The sequence below is a fragment of the Dermochelys coriacea genome, chromosome 1 (assembly GCF_009764565.3).
Source record: "Dermochelys coriacea isolate rDerCor1 chromosome 1, rDerCor1.pri.v4, whole genome shotgun sequence".
Lineage (NCBI taxonomy): Eukaryota > Metazoa > Chordata > Testudines > Dermochelyidae > Dermochelys > Dermochelys coriacea.
The window spans coordinates 349,161,514-349,181,601 of record NC_050068.2 but is presented as its reverse complement, the minus strand read 5'-3'; the positions used below and the strand labels follow the sequence as shown (position 1 = coordinate 349,181,601).

The following is a 20,088-nucleotide window of genomic DNA, read 5'->3' as shown; positions in this document are numbered from 1 at the left end:
CTTACACAAATACACACTACAGCCAATTCTTATTAGCTAAACTAAAATTTATTAAAAAAACGAGAGAGTATGGTTAAGATACATACAGATAAGAGTTCAATTCATTGACATTCAGATTCATAGCAGAGATGGTGAACTTTGTAGTTGCAAAGAGTTCCTTTAGAATTCAGTTCATAGGTCATAGTCCAATGTCCAAATCTCATATTCAGGGCATACCAACATAACTGGGACTTCAGTCTTGTGACTCAAATGTCCCCTGATGAAGTCTTAGCAGATCAGAGATGACAGAATCGGGACCCAAGGATCTTTTATACAATTTCATGTCTTTTGACAAGTTGGAATTCCTCAGGGAACAAAAGGTAATCAGGATGACTTTGAAGGAGGACTGTCACTGATACTTAGCTATACGAATTAACATAAGGCCATTTGCTTGTTCCTCCACCATTCACAGTACATTTCAAAGAGAGATGAATACTGAGATATCCCGTGTCAAGGCTGAATCCCCACTCTGGCACTTCGAGTGCAGAAGGTGGGGGCCCGCAAGGATTTTAAAAATTCATAGTTGCCACACTAGGCTTGTATTAAACTCACAAGGTTACAGCTTTTCTCTGACCTTGTCTTGGCAAACGCTACCACCACCCAAATGCAAAAAATCCCCTTGGACCTAGGAAGGAGCACTTGGGAATTCCTCCCTGTGGGGTACCCTCAAGCCTTTTCACCCCCACTCCCCCTCCGGGGATCAGCTAAGAAAGAAAACAAAGGAAATTAGCTGTTGCTACTAACTAATCAAAGAACATGCACAAACCTCTTAGGACACCAAAAATTCAATCCTGTTCTTTAAAAAGGTAAATTTTATTAAAAACAAAAAAGAAAATACATCTGGAACTTAGGCTTTTGCTAGATTTTAAAAGAGCAATTCCAAAAATTAAGCACCCAAAATAGCTTTCTTGGGGGTTCAGCTTAAAGGTTACAAGAAACAAAAGCATCTGGGGTTAGCACAGAGGTGTCCATTAGCCATAAGATATAAACAGAAATAACCCTAATTGCGTCTTTCTAAACATATTTGGGAGTTCCAGATAAGTAGTTCTAGATATGATCTGATGATTTATGATCATACCTGGCTTAAAGCTGCTTACAGCATTGCTGCTCTGTGTCTCCGCCCTCCGAAGAACAACCACAGACAAAGGGAAAGCTGCTCTCCCAATTTTAAAAAGTTCTAGCCTTCCCATTGGCTCTTTTGGGCAGTTGCCCTTTTCATTACCTGAAACCTTTACCTTTTTGTTAACCCTTTACAGGTAAAACAAGCAGAGAACAGCTACCAAGAGGAATTTTACAGCAAACTAGCTGGTTGGGTGTCCATAAAAGGGACCTTTCCCCACCCCACCTCCGCCCCATTTATCACATCCCATGTTTACAATTCATTTACATGATAAGATGTTCTTTTGACTTCTGAATTATCAGAATACAGCATAGACAGGGACTGTTGACTACATTGTCCATCCTACTCATACATATGTTAATATACAAAAACAAACATTCTTTCCCCACATGTCTTCTGTGGGTTATTCATTTTGCTGGATGTTTAACCCTTTCTAGCCGTGCATCACACCCCCAACATGTGATTGGTGTGGAAGGGTGAAATTAGAGCTCCTGGATACATCTTAAGGATCTTCCAACATTGATATGAGCTGTGTTTACATTGAATTCTTTGTAAGGCCAAATTATTGATGCATGCCCCAGCCAGAAACTTAGCCCATACTTTGTGAAACACTTTAGCGATTCCAGGGTTTGGTCTATGTGTTAACTTAACATAGCCATTAATGTTTTTTAAAGAATATTTACTCTGGCATTCAGCCATGAAGGCTGTGAGGTGTTGTACCTCAGTTTCCCTTTGTGCACAGCAGTTCAAACTTGTAGTGGTTTTTCTGCTGTGTACAATTTCAAGATTAGATACAGGCACTAACTGTGAAATATCAGTATCACCAGGCTTTTTAACATAGTGTGTGTTGTCATGTAATGAAACAGTAAAACCATGAAGGTTTTTACAACATGAGTTCTTATGTATTACCCCCAACATGTTCAAGGGTTTTTCCAAAAAAACATGTACATTGTACATTTTTACAGTTCTTGGTATCAGCAACAAGTTAGTTACATGGATGATTTAGTTGGGGATTGGTCCTGCTTTGAGCAGGGGGTTGGACTAGATGACCTACAGAGGTCCCTCCCAACCCTGATATTCTATGATTCTATGAAAAAAGAAAAGGCGTACCGGTGGCACCTTAGAGACTAACAAATTTATTAGAGCATAAGCTTTCGTGAGCTACAGCTCACTTCAAATTTGTTAGTCTCTAAGGTGCCACCGGTACTCCTTTTCTTTTTGCGAATACAGACTAACACGGCTGCTACTCTGAAACCTATGATTCTATGATTAGCAATAACATCAATTTTATCACAAGTATACATTTACAATTATTTTTCTCATGCCAAGCCTTTGGTTTAGACAAATCATTCTTTAGGTCAGCTAGTTCAATATCCTTTTTGAACTTTTGTAGCTTTTTCTTGACTTCAGGGTCTTCCTTAACATAGGCTTTTAGTTTAACAACTTTCTTGGGGTTTTGGTATTTTAGGATTAACCTGTGGCTTTTATTTGCAAGGTTTAATCTTTTCCTTCCTCCCTGTCCAGTAGGGTCAAAATCTGAACTCTTTTGTGTAACAGATTTCATTGGCTGGCTGGGTGCGTCCTCTTTGCTAATGGCTATGGACAAGTCTTTCTCCCCCTGTCAGTCAGGTAATTTGCATCAACACAGATACCTGCTAGTTTACTAGTTTTCAAATCCCCAAGCTTTACCAATTCCAAGGCTGGCCTCTATCTTAAAGTGATACCATCAATTTTCACTAGCATGTTAGACTCAAGGTTATTTTGTCCTTCCATTACCAACCTCTGCTTCCACATGGAATCAGATGTCAAGTCCATTAAGACTACAAGTCGTATCCAAAATATCTAGAGATGAGTCTGCCTGCATCCTTGTAACCCAGTAACCAGTAATCCGATCTTTCCTCAGTACCTGAGTCACAGACTGCTTACTTAAAGAATCAACATGGATATATTCATGTTCCAACAACATTGTCTCCCCAACAAGCTGGCTACGCTTATAGGGCTGTTTAAATTCCCTAATAATTTGTATTTCATTTCAAACCTTTTCAAAGCTATCCACACTGCATCTTTCTAAAGCAAAGTCAGGGGATTTATACACCTCAGAAAGACTCTGGCAGTTAGGAACTGGAACAACTTTTGCTTTCTCTATACAGTGATTCACCCTGAGTTAACTTAATCAAATCACTTTCACACCTATAAGTTGCAGAAACCTGCTTGCAAAAACTACCATGAAGATTTTTCTCTTCAGGAATCTTTCTAAGCAAAAACCCATTTTTCACAGAAATTTTGCCCTTACCCTTTTCACCTAGGGCTTGCCCTAAAGGAACATTTTCCTGAGAAACAACAGACTCTTTCTGGGTTTCACTTAAATCCAGAATCCCCTCTGACCCATCAGGAGGATTTTCACAAAACCCCCCTTTCAGGTAAACTGCTAGACTTCATAGTCACAAGATTAGAAGTGTTCTCTTCCTCGTTACAAGTTTCCACACTGTCAGTAGGTATCGTAGTCAAATCACCTTCGTGCTTTTCTTGTGCCCTGGCTATGATATCGCCCTGATTAGACAAGGTTGTTGTTTCTTTACCCAGCAACACACTAGCAACAGGCAAAATAGAAGCACCAGAATCGCTTGGTTTCTGGGAGCTATTTATGACATTAACTGGATGCAATCTAGTTACAATGTCAACATCCCTAGCAGACACAAATTCAGGACCACTTCCTTCCTGGGCTTTGGTTGTATCCAGAATCAGCTCTGGGTCAACCTATAAATTTTCAACCATCATAGCCTGACGGGCTTCTTCTATCTGCTCTACAAACAGGAAAGAGCTGGAGAAACATTCCCCTTTAACAGACAAACACCTTGGGATCTCCTTTCCTTTGTCCCAGCACACATGGCTGTTTGCAGACAACTGCTTGGTGACTGGGGTAGCTCCCTTCATGGGCAAGTCATTACCCCTAACAGTCACAGGAACATTTTCCTCACTCACTGTCACAATTCTCCACACAAGTAACAGATAAGGTGTAGGGATACTCATGTTCCACTAACCTTGCTTTTCCAAACTGATGATTAGACAAAGCCATCAGCACAGAAGGCTGCCTATGCTCATCTAAACTTTCTTTGTTTTCCCCTTCCTTAACAAAGAAACTGCTATTTTCCACAAATAGTGTCTTATTACACTGAGCTACTTTAAGCACATCACTTTTATCTGGGTCAGGCTTACTTTCCCAAGCTTTACTGACCAACAATTACTCACCAAGAATGTACCCCTTCCTTCCTCAGTTAGGTCTTTAACCTGATCACCAATTTTAATTTGCTCTAGAGAAATCTTCCTGAGCCTTATCTAATGCCAGATTCACTTCTGAGATACCAGACAGAAACTCAAAATTTTTTTCCACATATGCACTGCTGCTTTGCACAGACAAACAGCCATCTTTCTCAGACAAACATTTGGAGAAACCCTCCACAGGCAAATCCTTGCCCCTAATAAACACAAGTTCAGGATTATTTCTTTCCTGTGACTGGTTTATGTCATCAACTTGACTGAACAGTTTTAATATCATCCCCAATCAAAAGATCCCTAGGCAATAACTTCCTTATACCAGCTATAACTTCATGTTTAACACCATTCCATTCTAGATGGATTCTGGCTAAAGGCACATTTACAGGAAATTCATAGAGAATTACAATATTCACATTCTGATCTGGTAAATGATCTTCCTCTTTGACAAGATCTGCTTTAACAAGAGTGATATTAGAAGCTGTAATTTGCGCTAAACAGCTTTTACCATTGACTTTTACATTCTCTGCACAAGTTATGGGGTTACATTCACCTGAGCTCACAGTAAAAGCATTTACAGAAAAGGTAGCAGTGTTGGGGTAAATTTGGTTACACACAGCTAACGGCTTAGAGTCAAACAACATACCAACATTGTTACAAACTGGATAGATTCTATCCCCATCTTTGCTGCTGAGAGGAACTGGCTTTTCAGGATGATACAGTTCCTGTTGTTCCTTTATTCTCTTGAGTTGGAGCTTAAGTCTGTCCACTTTTGCCTTAGCTTCTAGTTACTGCAATCGAATATATGCCATTCTTTGTTCATGTTCAAAACACAGGTGTTCTCTTTCAGCAGCTTCTCCTTCCATATCAGCTATGTCTTGCTTTTGTTCAAGTTCTAGCTGTTGGTTTCTCACTGCAAGCATTTTTGCTGGATCTGCTTTCTTATCGCTGGCAATTGACAGATTTTTCAGTTCCTGCTCTGGGGCCTTTTGCTTAAAATACAACCCTCTCTGTAAGCACAATTCTTCCAGGCTTTTTCTATCAGGATCTTGATCATGGGTCACTCACCATGACTGATTTTTAACCCTTAAACTCTCCAATATCAAAACTAAATTTTGACAAGCGTGTGGTTCTGATTCAAAAACCCAATTAACCTGTGGTAATGTGCATCCTACTGACTATGCCACTGCGATCGGGGTCCTAGGGGGGAGCCAGCTGTGGTCACTCAATTTAGGGTGAACTGCAAAGAATGCGGCAACCAAATCCCCAAAAGCTGGTAGATATTTTAATACTTAGATTCACCATGCCAACATAAAACAGCTTCTTTATTACCTTACTAGTTACTCAGAAGTCCAAACAACACAGTTCCCTTAAAGTGATCCAGCCTCAGGCCCCCATCCAGGTACCCACGTCAAATATGATGACATTTTTTGTAAGTCTTATTTCATCATATAAAATAAAAGGTTCTACCAATCCCCAAGGATCAGACACATTACCTCCTAGGTTAATAAATGTTTCAGATCTTACCCAAATACACGCTACAGCCAATTCTTATTAATTAAAATCTAAAGTTTTATTTATAAAAAGAAAGAAAGGTGAGAGTTAAAATTGGTTAAAGGAATCAATTACATACAGTAATGGCAAAGTTCTTGGTTCAGGCTTGTAGAAGTGATGGAATAAACTGCTGGCTTAAGTTAAGTCTCTAGAGTACAGCCACAGCTTGGATGGGTCTTCAATCCTACTTCTTACCTCTGGAGGAACCTTGCTACAAACTGAAGCTCGGAAAAATAGACTGAATGACCCATCCAAGCTGTGGATGTACTCTAGAGACTTAATGGATAGGGAGGAAGCGGTAATGTGGTATATCTTGACTCTAGTAAGGTTTTTGATACTGTCTTGCGTGACCTTCTCATAAACAAATGAGGGAAATACAACCGCGATGGAGCTTCTATAAGGTGGGTGCAGAACTGGTTGGAAAATTGTTCCCAGAGAGTAATTATCAGTGGTTCATAGTCATGCTGGAAGGACATAACGAGTAGAGTCCCACAGGGATCAGTTCTGGGTCTGGTTCTGTTCAATATCTTCATCAATGATTTAGATAATGGCATTGAGAGTACACTTATATTTATATATACCAAGCTGGGAGGGGTTGCAGCTGCTTTGGAGGATAGGATTAAAATTCAAAATGATCTGGACAAACTGGAGAAATGGTCTGAAGTAAAGAGGATGAAATTCAATAAGGGCAAATGCAAAGTACTCCACTTAGGAAGGAACAATCAGTTGCACCCCCTATAAACTAGGAAGTGACTGCCTAGGAAGGAGTACTGTGGAAAGGGATTTGGGAGTCATAATGGATCATAAGCTAACTATGAGTTAATAGTGAAACACTGTTGCAAGAAAAGTAAACATCAAACATCATTCTGGTATGTATTAGCAGGAACTTCGCAAGCAAGACACAAGAAGTAATTCTTCTGCTGTACTCCATGCTGATTAGGTCTCAACTGGAGTATTGTGTCCAGTTTTGGGTGCCACGTTTCAGGGAAGATGTGGGCAAATTGGAGAAAATCCAGAGAAGAGCAACCAAAATAATTAACAGTCTCGAAAACATGACCTCTGAGGGAAAATTGAAAAAATTAAGTTTGTTTAGGCTGGAGAAGAGAAGACTGAGAGGGCCCATGCCCATTTTCAAGTACATAAAAAGGTTGTTACCAGGAGGAGGGAGAAGAATTGTTCTCAGCCTCTGAGGCTAGGACAAGCAGCAATGGGCTTAAATTGCAGCAAGGACGGTTTAGATTGGAAATTAGGAAAAACTTCCTAACTCTCAGGGTGGTTAAGCACTGGAATAAATTGCCTAGGGAGACTGTGAAATCTCCATCAGCGGAGATTTTTACGGGCAGGTTAGACAAACACCTGGCAGGGATGGTCTAGACAAAACTTATTGCTGCCATGAGTGCAGGGGCCTGGACTAGATGACTTCTTGAGGTCCCTTCCAGTCCTACGATTCTAGAATTCCCCTTGAAGGAAATCAAGGCAGCCAAAAGACTGCTTCTGGGAATTATGCTTTCAGTGAACAACTACAGGGAACATTGGAAACAACTGAATTGCTCTCCCCCGGCCCCATCCCTGAACACCACCAAACTCCAGTCCTTTAAGTGAAATGGGTAGGGACTGAATGATGCCATGGGTGTGGCTGTCCTTTAAATGACGTGAGGCAGGAGACTGGGGCACTAAACTGTCCTACCAGTGAAATAAACAGGTAGTAATGCAATGGTAGCTGTGCTGGGCAAGGTGGTTGAGTTAATACTTTTTATTGGACCAACATCTGCTGAGGAAAGTAAAAAACTTCCAAGCTCTGCCTTGGTCTCTAGTACTTTAACAGGAGTCTGCGAGGTGAGACCTGACCCTCATCACCGAAAAACAAGGAATTTTCCTCACTTATTTTAATGAAAACTGGGGAGAGGGGTTGTGAGACTTCCTTGGGCGGGGGGGGGGGGAATGATGGTCAGCTCCTTGCACTTTAGTTGGTGGGGAGGAGAGAATGATTAACCCCTTGGGCTTTGGGAGCAGAGGGGAAGGCTAGTCATGGTCCACTGCTCGCAATTTGGGGGCTAGGGGGAGACTCGTCAGCCCCTTGCACTTTGGGAGCATGGAGGGAGAGGGAAGGCTGGTTGTCCCCTTGCCCTTTGGGTGTGTGTGGTGGGGGAGGCCGGTCGGCCCCTTTTGCTGTTTCCTGACAGATTCTCCAGTACTGAGAGCGGGGAGGGGCGACAGCCCGCTGCCCCGGCAGCGCTTTCCCGCCCTTTCCCTGAGGTGGGTGACCGTTGGGCCCAACAGGTGGAAGGGGCGCGCGCAAATCATCCCCTCAGCCCTTAGCGCGCGCCCCTCCCCCGGTTTCCCGCCCCTCGCGGACAGTGCGCAAGCGGGCGGGGGCGGGGTCTGGCCGAGCCTCGCCCGCGCCTTGGTAACGGGACGTGGGCGGTGTAAACAAAGGGGAGACACCCCTCCCCTCCCCTCCCCCCCTCGGAGGAGGCCACGCCCGCTGGCTGCCTCGCCTGGCCCCGGCGGGGAGCGCGAGCCGGCCCCGGGTCCGGCCAGCCGTGCTGCCACGCGCTCCGGGCTGCAGCCCGTGCAGGAGAGGCGGTGTGTTTGCACGCGCGATGGGGGTGTGGGGCGTGTTCCCTGGCCATGGGGGTTGCAGCCCTGCGCCCGGGCAGGCGTGCACCGTCGCTCCCAGCCCACGGGTTGGCAATCGGGCTGCTCAACGGTGCGAGGCTAAAGGTTACGAGGCTGCAGGGCTGGTTTGGGGCTTGGGTGTAAGGTGGACGTGACGTCCCCTGTGCGGCTCCGGGATTGTGAGGGGCGCTCCCGGCTGGGGGACGAGTGCGAGGCCTGGCTAGACAGCACGGCAGGCTACCCTCGCTCGCCTTTCTGCAAGGAGAAAATAAATCACAGAAGCGTAGGGCTGGAAGGGTCCTCAAGAGGGCATCTAGTCCGTCCCTGCTGAGCTGAGGCAAGACTCAGTGCACCTCGACCACCCCTGCCTGGGCTTAAAATCCTCCAGTGATCACCTGTTCCAATGCTGCTTAACTTCCTTGGACACGACGGTGCATTGCGGATCATGTGTGAGAAAGTTTCCTCGGCGATCGAATTCTCCTGTTTCTTCTTCCCCTGCTTTGCAGCAGTGAGATACTGTGGTGATAAGAGCTTAAGAAATACCTGAGAGAGAATGTTTCCTTCCCTCTCCAATCAAAAATGCAATTTTGAAACTGCAGGAACTGAGGTTGATTTTTAAGGGGAAAGGTTTTTAATTATAAACTGCAGTAATTTAACAGAACTATTGCACATCTACCACCACTAGGTTCTTTCCCAGTTTGCTATCTGTGTAACACAGTGAGCTGCAATTTAGGTCTCTTCCCTCACCCTCTTTCTTAACTCATTGCACTTCTGATATTCAGATGGTCTCTAACAACACAGGAGAACTCTTGTCTCAGAGCAAAGCTGGAAATCTTTAGCAGACTATGGAGTCATGAACAACTGGTGTAGATGATTCAACAGATCTGTTCTTGCCATTTACAATTAAAACAGTTCTAGCCTACTGTAGTTATTTGTACAAGATAGAAGCTTTTTTCAGTGGAGCTCATTTTATTACCTGTTCTATTTCCTTTTTGTAAATGGGCATAGGGATGAGGGGGAATAGAGAGCAATACTGTGATATCTGCATAGCATGTAACCCTTTGCATGATTTGTATATTGCAGGGTCTGTCTTCAGGGCTTCATGCTGAGTCCATCAGTGCAGGTCAATAAAAGGACTTCCCATGGTAATATAAGTTAATTTTTTTAAATGTACAATTATATTTATTTATGCAGAACAATCTGTGAACTAATTGGGAACTGAGGAGTTCAAAAGTAGAGTAGGAAGGGTGCATAAACTAGCTTACTAATTGTTCAGTGATAGTGTACATAATGAATAGTAATAAATGTATACAATATGCCTGTTACAATCTTGCAGATGGATTTCACTACTTCATACAGTATTATATGAACATATTGTGCTGTTGTGTCTGTATAGTCACTGGTTAAATAAATAGCTGATTTCTCTTTAAAAGAACTGCATCTCTTCTTTTCCACCAAGTTATACTGCATAGTTTTCTTCTTGTTCATCAAACCACTGCTAAGGGATTTCCAGTGCACTGAAGACTTCAGAATGTGAAGGGATGTCGACATGTTCTTCATTAACAGCACTTTTTTGTTATGTTACTAAAAAGGCACTTTGAGCAGTATGTAAGCAAGGTCAGTACACCCATGCTGTGAGTGCACCTGACCTGTGCTCCTTATTCAAGTAAATACATGTGTACCTTATTGATCAAAGGATAAAAATGGTTCATATAACCAGTCATTTATAAGACCAGTGTTCATTACATTGGGGTTCTACTGTATTATGAAGCTGAAAGGCTCATTTTCAAGACCGATGAACACAAACTGACCTACCTAACTTACGTTTTAAGTTGTATGTTTGGATGCACCAGATTCTGCTTTGCCATATTTGTAAGCAGGCAGTAAAGTATTGCACACGCTTCGTAAAATGAAAATTCTGACCACTTGGGGGTCAATAAAGATTCCATTGCACTTTCCACAAGAGTAGAAATGTCCAGCATCTTGGGAAGGTGCCAAAATACCATGGTGCTGGGCATGGAGTAAGAACCAGAATAGAACAGGTACTTAGATCTTGTTTGGATCTGTGAACTGTCTGAGCTGTAGCTCACGAAAGCTTATGCTCAAATAAATTTGTTAGTCTCTAAGGTGCCACAAGTACTCCTTTTCTTTTTTGCGAATACAGACTAACACGGCTGCTCCTCTGAAACCTGACTGAGCTATGCCTCTGTGAGATGAGGGAGGGCCATGATCTGTTCAATATCATACAAGTGAGATGCAGCCCTTGGATGCCTGGGAAATTTGTAAGAGATCTCTAGGTTGGAATCCTCTAGGCCAGTGCTTCTCAAGCTATCTGATGTGGGGGTCCGGCAATTTTTTTTTTCCCAATGTGCACGCAGACCAGCAGCCGATGGCTCGCGGACCTGCACCGGTCCACGGACCACCACTTTGAGTAGCACTGCTCTAAGCTATGTTGCAACATGTCAGCAGAATATGCAGACTTCAGCTTCCTGTTCTGCAGTTTAATGGAGAGACAGGAAATGGGGACCTAGAGCTCATCAGCAATAATGAAAGTACTTCACTGCTGATAATGATTGTGGGCAAACAAAGTAGCGGGAGGCTAGAGGCATCTCTCAAAATGAAGGAGAGCAATAATGGTGAGACAATTGCCACCTCCTGAATAACTGTGTAGCCCCATAACAACTTGCACTTAAATACAGTACCTTTCATTCTGCAAGATCACAAAATGCTGTGCACTCTTTAATACTATGGGCCAAACTTCCAGCAGGAAAGTAATTGCACTTCAAAAATTTGCCAGTGCATCTGTTTTCAAGGCACAAATGTATGGGAGTGTATTTCAGGAGGCTTGCTTAAAAATCAGTCTACGTAAGCAGTGCGTTTACATCATAAACCATACACATTCCATTACAATGAGTATTCAGCAAATTATAGCTATGCAATTACTACTTGTATGAAAGTTTGTCACTTATGCTAATCAATGTCTGATTGCAAGCAGTTTGCTTTCCACATGACAGGTAGTGCTGTATCCTAAACCTTCATTCCCTACAGCAGGGGTTCTCAAACTGCAGGTTGGAACCCCTCAGAGGGTTGTGAAGTTATTACATGGGGGGGTCACGAGCTGTCAGTCTCCACCCCAAACCCTGCTTTGCCTCCAGCATTTATAATAGTGTTAAATATGTAAAAAGTGTTTTTAATTTTTAAAGGGGGGGTCGCACTCAGAGGCTTGCTACGTGAAAGGGGTCACCAGTACAAAAGTTTGAGAACCACTGCCCTACAGCTTGTGCTCTGCATTTTCCTTCAGGGGGGGAATTGGTTTTCTCTTTCTGAGGATGCTGCAGTCTGGCTCTGTGTTTCATTTGAATTGCATTTCCTCTTATTTTTACCATACATGTTCCTACATGTTTATCTGTGGATTGATTTAGATGGGTCATGTTCCAGGACTGTGTCACTGAGTTTCCGTTTATGCCTCTCTTCTGCTGACATGTACTGAGCCATGGAGGTACTTCTCATGGTTTATGCTGTAAAAATGTGGTACATGCACTCCTGTTCCCATAGTGATAACGTTGTCTCCTGAAGTGATGATGATGTTGATAACGTTTCTGACTGTATCAAAGTCATTTGTTTCTCTTGTGCATCAACTGATGCATTCTTCACAAGAAATGCGTCAATCCAGTCATTCAGAAGAGCATGTGAAATTACCTGTGTAACACATTTCTAGGTAGGCAGTAACACCAGGCTATCCCATGTGCAGTGGATGTGGTGTCTGGCATGAGAACAAAGTCCAAAAGCCTTTAATCACTTAGGAAGTGTAGGTATTCTTGAATACCTTTCCTCTTGAAACTGGCTCCTCATTTTATTCTCTGAACATGTGCTGTAGCCCAAAAAATCACACTTCCTTCTCCTCATGGCATCTGCTCATCTTGAAGTGTTTCCATATTTCCTCTGCATGTTTTATGGACAGATTCTTGACTAGATCTTTAAATGTTCGAAATGACCATATACAGAGAATCTGTCCTCTGAGGCAGCACGATGGGAGCAAAGGGCCTGAGCCAAATCCATTCAATTTGATTGGAGTCTTTCCATTGACTTCAGTAGGGTTTTGATCAGGCTCTTGGTGAGTTTTAAATAGATACTTGTGCAGTATAGATGTATTCGCTAAAGCGGGTAGTTATGGTTTTGCTCTTAGAAGCAGTAGTAGTACATATTTATATTATGGTAGCAGCCAAAGGCCCCGGTTGGGTGCTGCACCATCCTTGTTTACAGTCTCAAGACGAGGCGAAGAGTAGAGGATGGTGATACAACATTTTATGTGCTTCTTAATGACATTTTAGTGCATTCATTCAAGAAGCTCAGTAACCACCTGTTCTGTATGGACTAACAATTTTCAGCCTGGGCAGATACAGTTTTTTAACTAGAGATAAAACACAGTTTGGAGCACTAATTGACTGGTTAGATTGCTCACTTTAATCCACCAGTTTTATCAAAAATATCTATGCAGCCTTTCCTTTCTGTTGACCTTTTCACAATCTAACCTGGTCCATAGAGTAGATATCACTTTGGTAGGTTTGTCCTACTATGTCATAGCTATTAGTCCATAAAACAAAATCCACACCCAGGGTAGTAGTCTGTGGTCAAGAGACCCTGGACTAACATCACTGGGGGTGCTGCAGATCATGATTTTGGTGCAGCAATATAGCTTTATGTGGGACCCCAGTACTGGATGAGAAAGGTAGTATTGCAATGTAGGAGTGAGGTGCTCTGAGTTCTTGTAGATGGCATTGACACAATCATGATCCAGATCTATTTGCAATCCCTGGATGTTTTGTTGCTGTTCTGCTTTTACAGACAGGTAAAGGTGGCAAATCCAAACGCAGCAAATCTAAAGGCTCCAGGAAGAAAACAAAGAAGCCAGTGAGCGAAGTGGATATCCTTAGCCCAGCTGCCATGCTCAATGCCTACTACATTTCTCACAATGCTGCTGCCTGCCTGGAGTTCCGTGGCTTTAACTGGCCTGACTCCCCCAAAAAGAAAGGGAAGAAAGGAAAGTAGTAATCAGATGGATGGAAGGCAAGGGATCCATGATACATCAAGCTTCACCACGAAAAGGAGAACCCTTGTTAAGGATTGAAAGCAAACTGATCACTCAGGTTTTTAACTCCTAAGGTTTGCCATAATCACTGTGAAGGCCAGTACTTAAGACACTCTTGTTATGATTCGAGCATAAGATAGTAAATGTTAATTTAAGTGTAATACTAACCATGGCCGTTCGCCTGCTAATTCTGGCTGCAAATAAAACATTGCACCTCTGTGAGCAATTCTAATGATGTGTGGGGGGAGGGAGGGATTCATTTTGTACTCATAGCTCCTGCTGCTACTCCTGCTCCTAGAAATCTAATGTAGTCCCTGAAAGCCAGTACACACCAAAGCTGGTGTGTTTGCCATTGCTTAAACCAAGGGTTGCCAAAGTGCAGTCTCATAAAATGCAGCCTCATGGAGACTTCATGGCCCAGCATGCAGTGATCTCTCTCAATCCGAGCATCCTCGCTGAAAGCCACAAGCTTTGTGTTAAAGATTAGAGTGTCTACAATCAGCTCCATTTTATGCAGATTAAATGCAACTCTTGAGTGCCTGACAAACTGCTAACCAGTCACTTGTTGGGCAAAGTTTGTGTGCCCATGGCACATATTTATCACAGGGCTGGTTCAAGCACATTTTATCCCATCCACTCCCACCTACAAGGCCCAGGATTTGGAATAAAATGTTTTTCTTAACTATCCCACGTTCTTATGCATTGCCAGCTCGGAGGGTTGGGGCAATAAGGAATGTGTCAAGAACTGATGTATGTGGTGGAGGAAGTTAGGGGATGACTGGATAGAAGTGTCCTCCTTAAAAAGGAGGAGAGGAGAATCTGCAACGAGCCAGGGCTGCATAAAAGAGGGAGACATCCTGATTCCCTAGGATGTTCAAGTTATTGCCAGCATGAAAGCTTGTGCTCCACCCCATCTGGCATAACATGAGCAGGAAACTTACAGCCAATCTTTGCCTGGGTTGTGGCCCCTTTGGTTGCAGGTTTGGCATCATTGTTTGAACAGCCCCTGAAGAATTGGACTGAAAGCAATTTCTAACTCTCTTTGAAGTAAGGAAGATTTGGACACCTTTCTGAGTTCTAGGTAAAGTGTGTTACGGACTTTGGAAGAGCAACTTAAGTCAAATTATTATTGGTTCTATCTTAGTATTAAATGCCTGGTAGGCCCTGCAAGATGGAGATTTCATAAAAACATAAGAATGGCTCTATGCACAGGTCTCATTGGGGGAGTTCATAGCTCTGTGGCTCTGCTTAGAGGGCCAAATACTTCCATCCTTTACACTAGTGCAAATCTGCTACTCTAGTGGTGTTGCACAGATATAACTGACCTTGACCTGTTCACTATACTGCCCAGCATGCCACCCTCCCACCCCCAGTGGCAGGTTCTCACCATAGAATCACATTCTACCACCGTCATCCAGCAGGAAGTCTCTGGTCCATACAGCTGTGACTCTTCTTTCCCCTCCATACTGTGGCTCCAAAGAGAGAGGGCAAAGTTCTGCCCTATATGCACAGTGCATCCCAAGCTACACCAAAGCTTGAACCTGTTTTTGGATGATTTGTCAGAAAGGTGTACAGGATCAATTTACAAAAGGGGCAAAAGATACTTGAGGAAAAGTGATACAATCTGATACCCAAATAAAGCTGTTGGATGAATGATAAGCCTGGATGCAGAGCGGGTGTGAAGTTCCATCCCAGAAACAAGAAGAGATTGCGCATCCAGGCACTGGAACATATTTGTGCTTTGCCAGCTGTCCTCCAAGACTTAGTGTCTCCAGCATTTTCGGCTTATTTTCAAGGAACACTGCCCAGAAGAGCTGGGTAAATAATTCTTTCCATGCATGTAGCCTCTTTCTGCTAAATGCCCGCAAGGAGCTGATATTTTCTTAAATCTATTAATTATTCAAAGTGTGTTAAATCTTGGTTTGTAGATTGTTCATAAACACATTACAATTAAGACTATTTAGCTGTATGTCATGTGGCCTATGTTGCTAAGTGATTCACCTGTAGCTCAAGTGAAAGGGGTCTATATATCTCTTGAAACAGAATGAACCAAGTTCTATTTTTATTGTCACTAAATTAGAAGTGCCTATGGCCTCTCCTTCCTTTTATGCCATTTGTTCTTGCTAACAGTCATGGCAGGTGGGGCTGGAGGGGAAAATTTCCTTTTAAAAAATGGAGGAAAGACAAAATTACCAAAAATAAAGCAACTAATGTGCTGGCTGCTATGCAGCTTCTGAGGAGGCATCTCCTAAGCCTGAGAGGTAGCAAGCAAGTCTGTCAGGCAAATTGAAAAGGTCCTCACCCTGTTTCAGGCCTGAAGGGGAAGGCTTCATAAACCAGCAGAGCTACACACCTAGCAGACAACTCCTAAAGCTTCCTCACTCACTATTGGGCCCAAAAGCTCATCACTAGCAATTCATTCAGTAAATGTCAGTAAATCTAAAGCTTCTCCAATTAATCTCAGCTAGGGAGGTTTGACTTCAGAAACTGGAGAACCAAGTAGCTTCTGCCAGTCCACAGAGAGACTCAGATTTGTCTCCTTGTGTGGTGAGCCTTCTCATTTCAGCACCTGCTGAGTCTCCTATTCTACCTGATCTCCTGAGTGCTCCATAGAACTCTGCAGCAGGCCCAGCACATACAGCTCCTTCACTGACCTGCTATCCTCACAGAAGTGTATCAGTGTGGTAGATTCTCTGAGGGAGAGAATTACCGTCTTTCAGTTACTGGGGCAAAGGAAAAGTGTGATGTGACTTCTATGCACTTTCAAATTACTTAACAAAACATTTGGATATTTTACATAGATTAAAAAAAATTCCTAAGTTGCATTAGCAAGGACTTTAAAAAACACCAAGAGCTTGGAAGAGGGAGAAAACCTTCTACTTTGTTGCACAAGTCAGTCTCTTACTAATGAATTTAGGAAAATAACTTCCCTAAAGGCAGGTTATTCTATAACTGCCTAAGGCAGGATTTCTTGCAACTTCCTCTTAAGCAGCTAGTACTAGTTACTGTCAAAGACAGGATACTGGACTAGTTAGAGCACCGGTCCAGTTTGGTATGGCTATGTTCCTATGTAAATCCAGTCTTTTAACATATCTGTAACAGACTGAGTATTGGCTCTACAAGACAGATTTCAGCTCTAGGCTTAAATATGGGGGAAAAAAAAAGTTTTTAATTTCTGCGTGATGAGGCCTAAGACTCCACATGGGGGCTGGTGAAGTGCAGACGTTAAAGCTTTGGCCCTCGAATATATCTGAAAAGTTGCTATTAATTTCTTATGTTTGGAAAGCCTTACATAAAGCCTTACAATATACGGTAGAAGATAAGGGATCCTTTCCTGTCATCCCTGCAAAGCAAAGTCACATTTCCTTGTTTTTCCTCTTGTAGTAATTTGACCTCTTTGCCAAACTGTTTCAGAGTAGCAGCCGTGTTAGTTTGTATTCGCAAAAAGAAAAGGAGTACCCGTGGCACCTTAGAGACTAACAAATTTATTAGAGCATAAGCTTTCGTGAAGTGAGCTGTAGCTCACGAAAGCTTATGCTCTAATAAATTTGTTAGTCTCTAAGGTGCCACGGGTACTCCTTTTCTTTTTGCCAAACTGTGTCATTGTGCATTCTGCTAAATGCTAGTGGAGATCATTCTTTAGCACAAATGATCAATGTGACATTAGTGCAGTCTCAGGCCTGGTCTACACCTAAAATGTAGGTCAATTTAGCTGTACCACTGAAGTGCTTGTAGCATAGATACACCCTCAGTCACTACCAAATTACTCTACTGCAGATGGTTTTACACATTCTGTTATCACAATAAGTAGGAGTCAGAGCTTGGGAGAAACGTGATTCCCCTCAGGTTCTGTTTCTAAAAAATAAAAAGCATCAATAAAGTCTGTCCTGCCTCAATCTAAGAAAAACTTTCTTAGGTGTAAAAAGAGAAGGAGTACTTGTGGCACCTTAGAGACTAACAAATTTATTTGAGCATAAGCTTTCGTGAGCTACAGCTCACTTCATCGGATGCATGCTGTAGCTCACGAAAGCTTATGCTCAAATAAATTTGTTAGTCTCTAAGGTGCCACAAGTACTCCTTCTCTTTTTGCGAATACAGACTAACACGGCTGCTACTCTGAAACCTTTCTTAGGTGTAGCTCCTGCCTTCATGTTATACTTGCACAAGTGAACAAATCATTAAAATGGAAGCCAGTGGTTCAGGAACTGTGAAGTTCTGAAGGGTTGGTGTGTAGCACAGTTAAAAATGTTATGTCCTAGGTGGCCACACATTTGTTACAGCATTAACAGTATTTCCTCCCTTCTGCTATCTGTTGCTTAGCAGTTGTCATGCTGTTCTCAGAGTGAGTAAGATCAGCATTTCCTGTAGCAAGTTCTATGTCAAAACCATGCTGTTAAAATACATTGGCCTCTCACCTGCATGTCCTTGGGTGGTGTGCGTCAGGGAGCACATGAATGTGGTTATCCAGTGAACGTGTGAGTGGAGGCTACATATTGGCAAAAATGTGTTTAAGCAGAAGGCACAATCCACCACACTTGGCAGCAGAAAGTTTCATGCCTCAAGCATTCCCTTTTACATACTCTTATTTCAATTCAAGTTTTCTATCACACATTTTTCATATAAAAAACTAAGTTTTAGGCCTAACCTCTGTGCTAATGTCTTTAAAGGTGACCTGGAAAGGATTTTTGGGCTTGTATCCCTTATTGCTTCTTGATGATGCAGAAAAGTCTTTAAAGTTTTAGAGTTTAAATATTTTTTCTGCTTATTTTCTACATTAGAAATATCAAGTTTGTTGTTCTTTGGTTTTGTTGGAGGACCTCTTGGATGTTTGTGAGCACTAATTCCATAATAAAAGGGGCAAATATGTTGAATCTTTTATTAAAAGCTTTCTTTATCAAAAAGGTTAATGAGACATTGAAGTTCAATAGGTGTCAACAAAAATAAATTTACAAAAAAAAGTTTTCAACAGTTTGACTAAAGATACCTTCCCTTCTCAATTTTGTTGATTCTTGTGTTGTTAACATTTCACTAGTTCTTCAGTCATAATAGAGTCATGCAACCTAAACAGGACTGGAATTTCTTGTAAAAGGCCCATCTCTTGCAGGCTTTAGTTTTTAAATAAAAATAAAAAAGTCAAATTTTCTCCCTTTTGAAGGTGATCTATATTCCAAAAGCCAGAGAGGAAAGAAATGATATCTTTTTAAGCTTATTATTCCACTACAGTGGTAAACTCAACCATTCTGATTCTTAAGAACATAAGAATAGCCATACTGGGTCAGACCAATGGTCCATCTAGCCAATTATCCTGTCTTCTGAAAGTGACCTTGTCAGATGCTTCAGAAGGAATGAATAGAACAGGGCAATGTATCAAATGATCCCTTCCCTGTCGTCTACTCCCAGCTTCTGGAAGTCAAGGATTAGGGACATCCAGAGCATAAGCTTGTGTCTCTGACCGTCTTGGTTAATAGCAATTTATGGACCTATCTTCCATGAATTTATCTAATTCTTTTTTTAACCCATTTATATTTTCGGCCTTCACAATATCCCCTGGCAATGAGTTCTTCACACAACATACACTCAACTTATGGAAGTAAATAATACATCCTTATTCACTTTCCCCACACCATTCATGATTTTATAGACCTCTATCACTATCATATCCCCCCTTATTCTTGCTAATAAGAGATAAGTATAATGTACCATACGTATCACATTCAGGTGTCTATACCAGATGGGAAAAAATGGCTTTTTCCTGTATGCAATTTAGGTTGAAATTGTGCAGAATAAAAATGAAGGAAAGCAAACCATAATGTCACACAGTGAAGCTAGTCTTCAGTGATCACAATGCATCCGATGAAGTGAGCTGTAGCTCACGAAAGCTTATACTCTAATAAATTTGTTAGTCTCTAAGGTGCCACAAGTACTCCTTTTCTTTTTGCGAATACAGACTAACACGGCTGCTACTCTGAAACCTGTCATAAGGAAGCATGGTTGCGTTATAAAGATGGATCAAAACTGATGAAGTTTTAATGAAGGCAGAGCAGAATTGCCCTCAGTGCACTTGTGGAAACATTGGAGTGGTCTTTTAAGAAAGAAGGATAGAAGAATTACAGAAACACATCTTCCATAAATCAGTTCACCCCACAAGGGAGTGTTAATAACGCTGAGATTTTTTTAAAAATTGACACAAATATTTTTAAAAATAAATAAATTAAAATCTCAGACCTATGAAGCACGAACTGTAACAAACTGCATTGCTCATCTCCTTTTCATTGCAACCTGTTTTTCATCTGTCCATTACCTATTTTTGTTGTAAGTTCTTTGTGACTTGGACCTTGCTTTTATACTGTAAGAAGTTTGGCACACTGTTGGCACTACATAAATAATAATGAAT

General features: G+C 42.0%; 1 protein-coding gene across 4 annotated transcripts; it reads left to right on the top strand.

The window, feature by feature from the left end:
* The first annotated feature begins 7,974 nt into the window (after positions 1 to 7,974).
* On the top strand, positions 7,975 to 13,935 carry SMKR1 (small lysine rich protein 1). 4 transcript variants are annotated; one of them, XM_038419782.2, is made up of 3 exons: positions 7,975 to 8,572; positions 9,689 to 9,750; positions 13,451 to 13,935. In XM_038419782.2, exons 2-3 carry the CDS (start codon positions 9,748 to 9,750, stop codon positions 13,652 to 13,654), a joined length of 207 nt encoding a protein of 68 aa, XP_038275710.1. In that variant the 5' UTR covers positions 7,975 to 8,572; positions 9,689 to 9,747; the 3' UTR covers positions 13,655 to 13,935. The 4 variants fall into 4 exon arrangements, with proteins under 4 accessions (XP_038275710.1, XP_043355433.1, XP_043355440.1 ...); XM_043499498.1 differs by having other exon boundaries at positions 7,975 to 8,673; XM_043499505.1 differs by having other exon boundaries at positions 7,975 to 8,696.
* Positions 13,936 to 20,088: the final 6,153 nt, after the last annotated feature.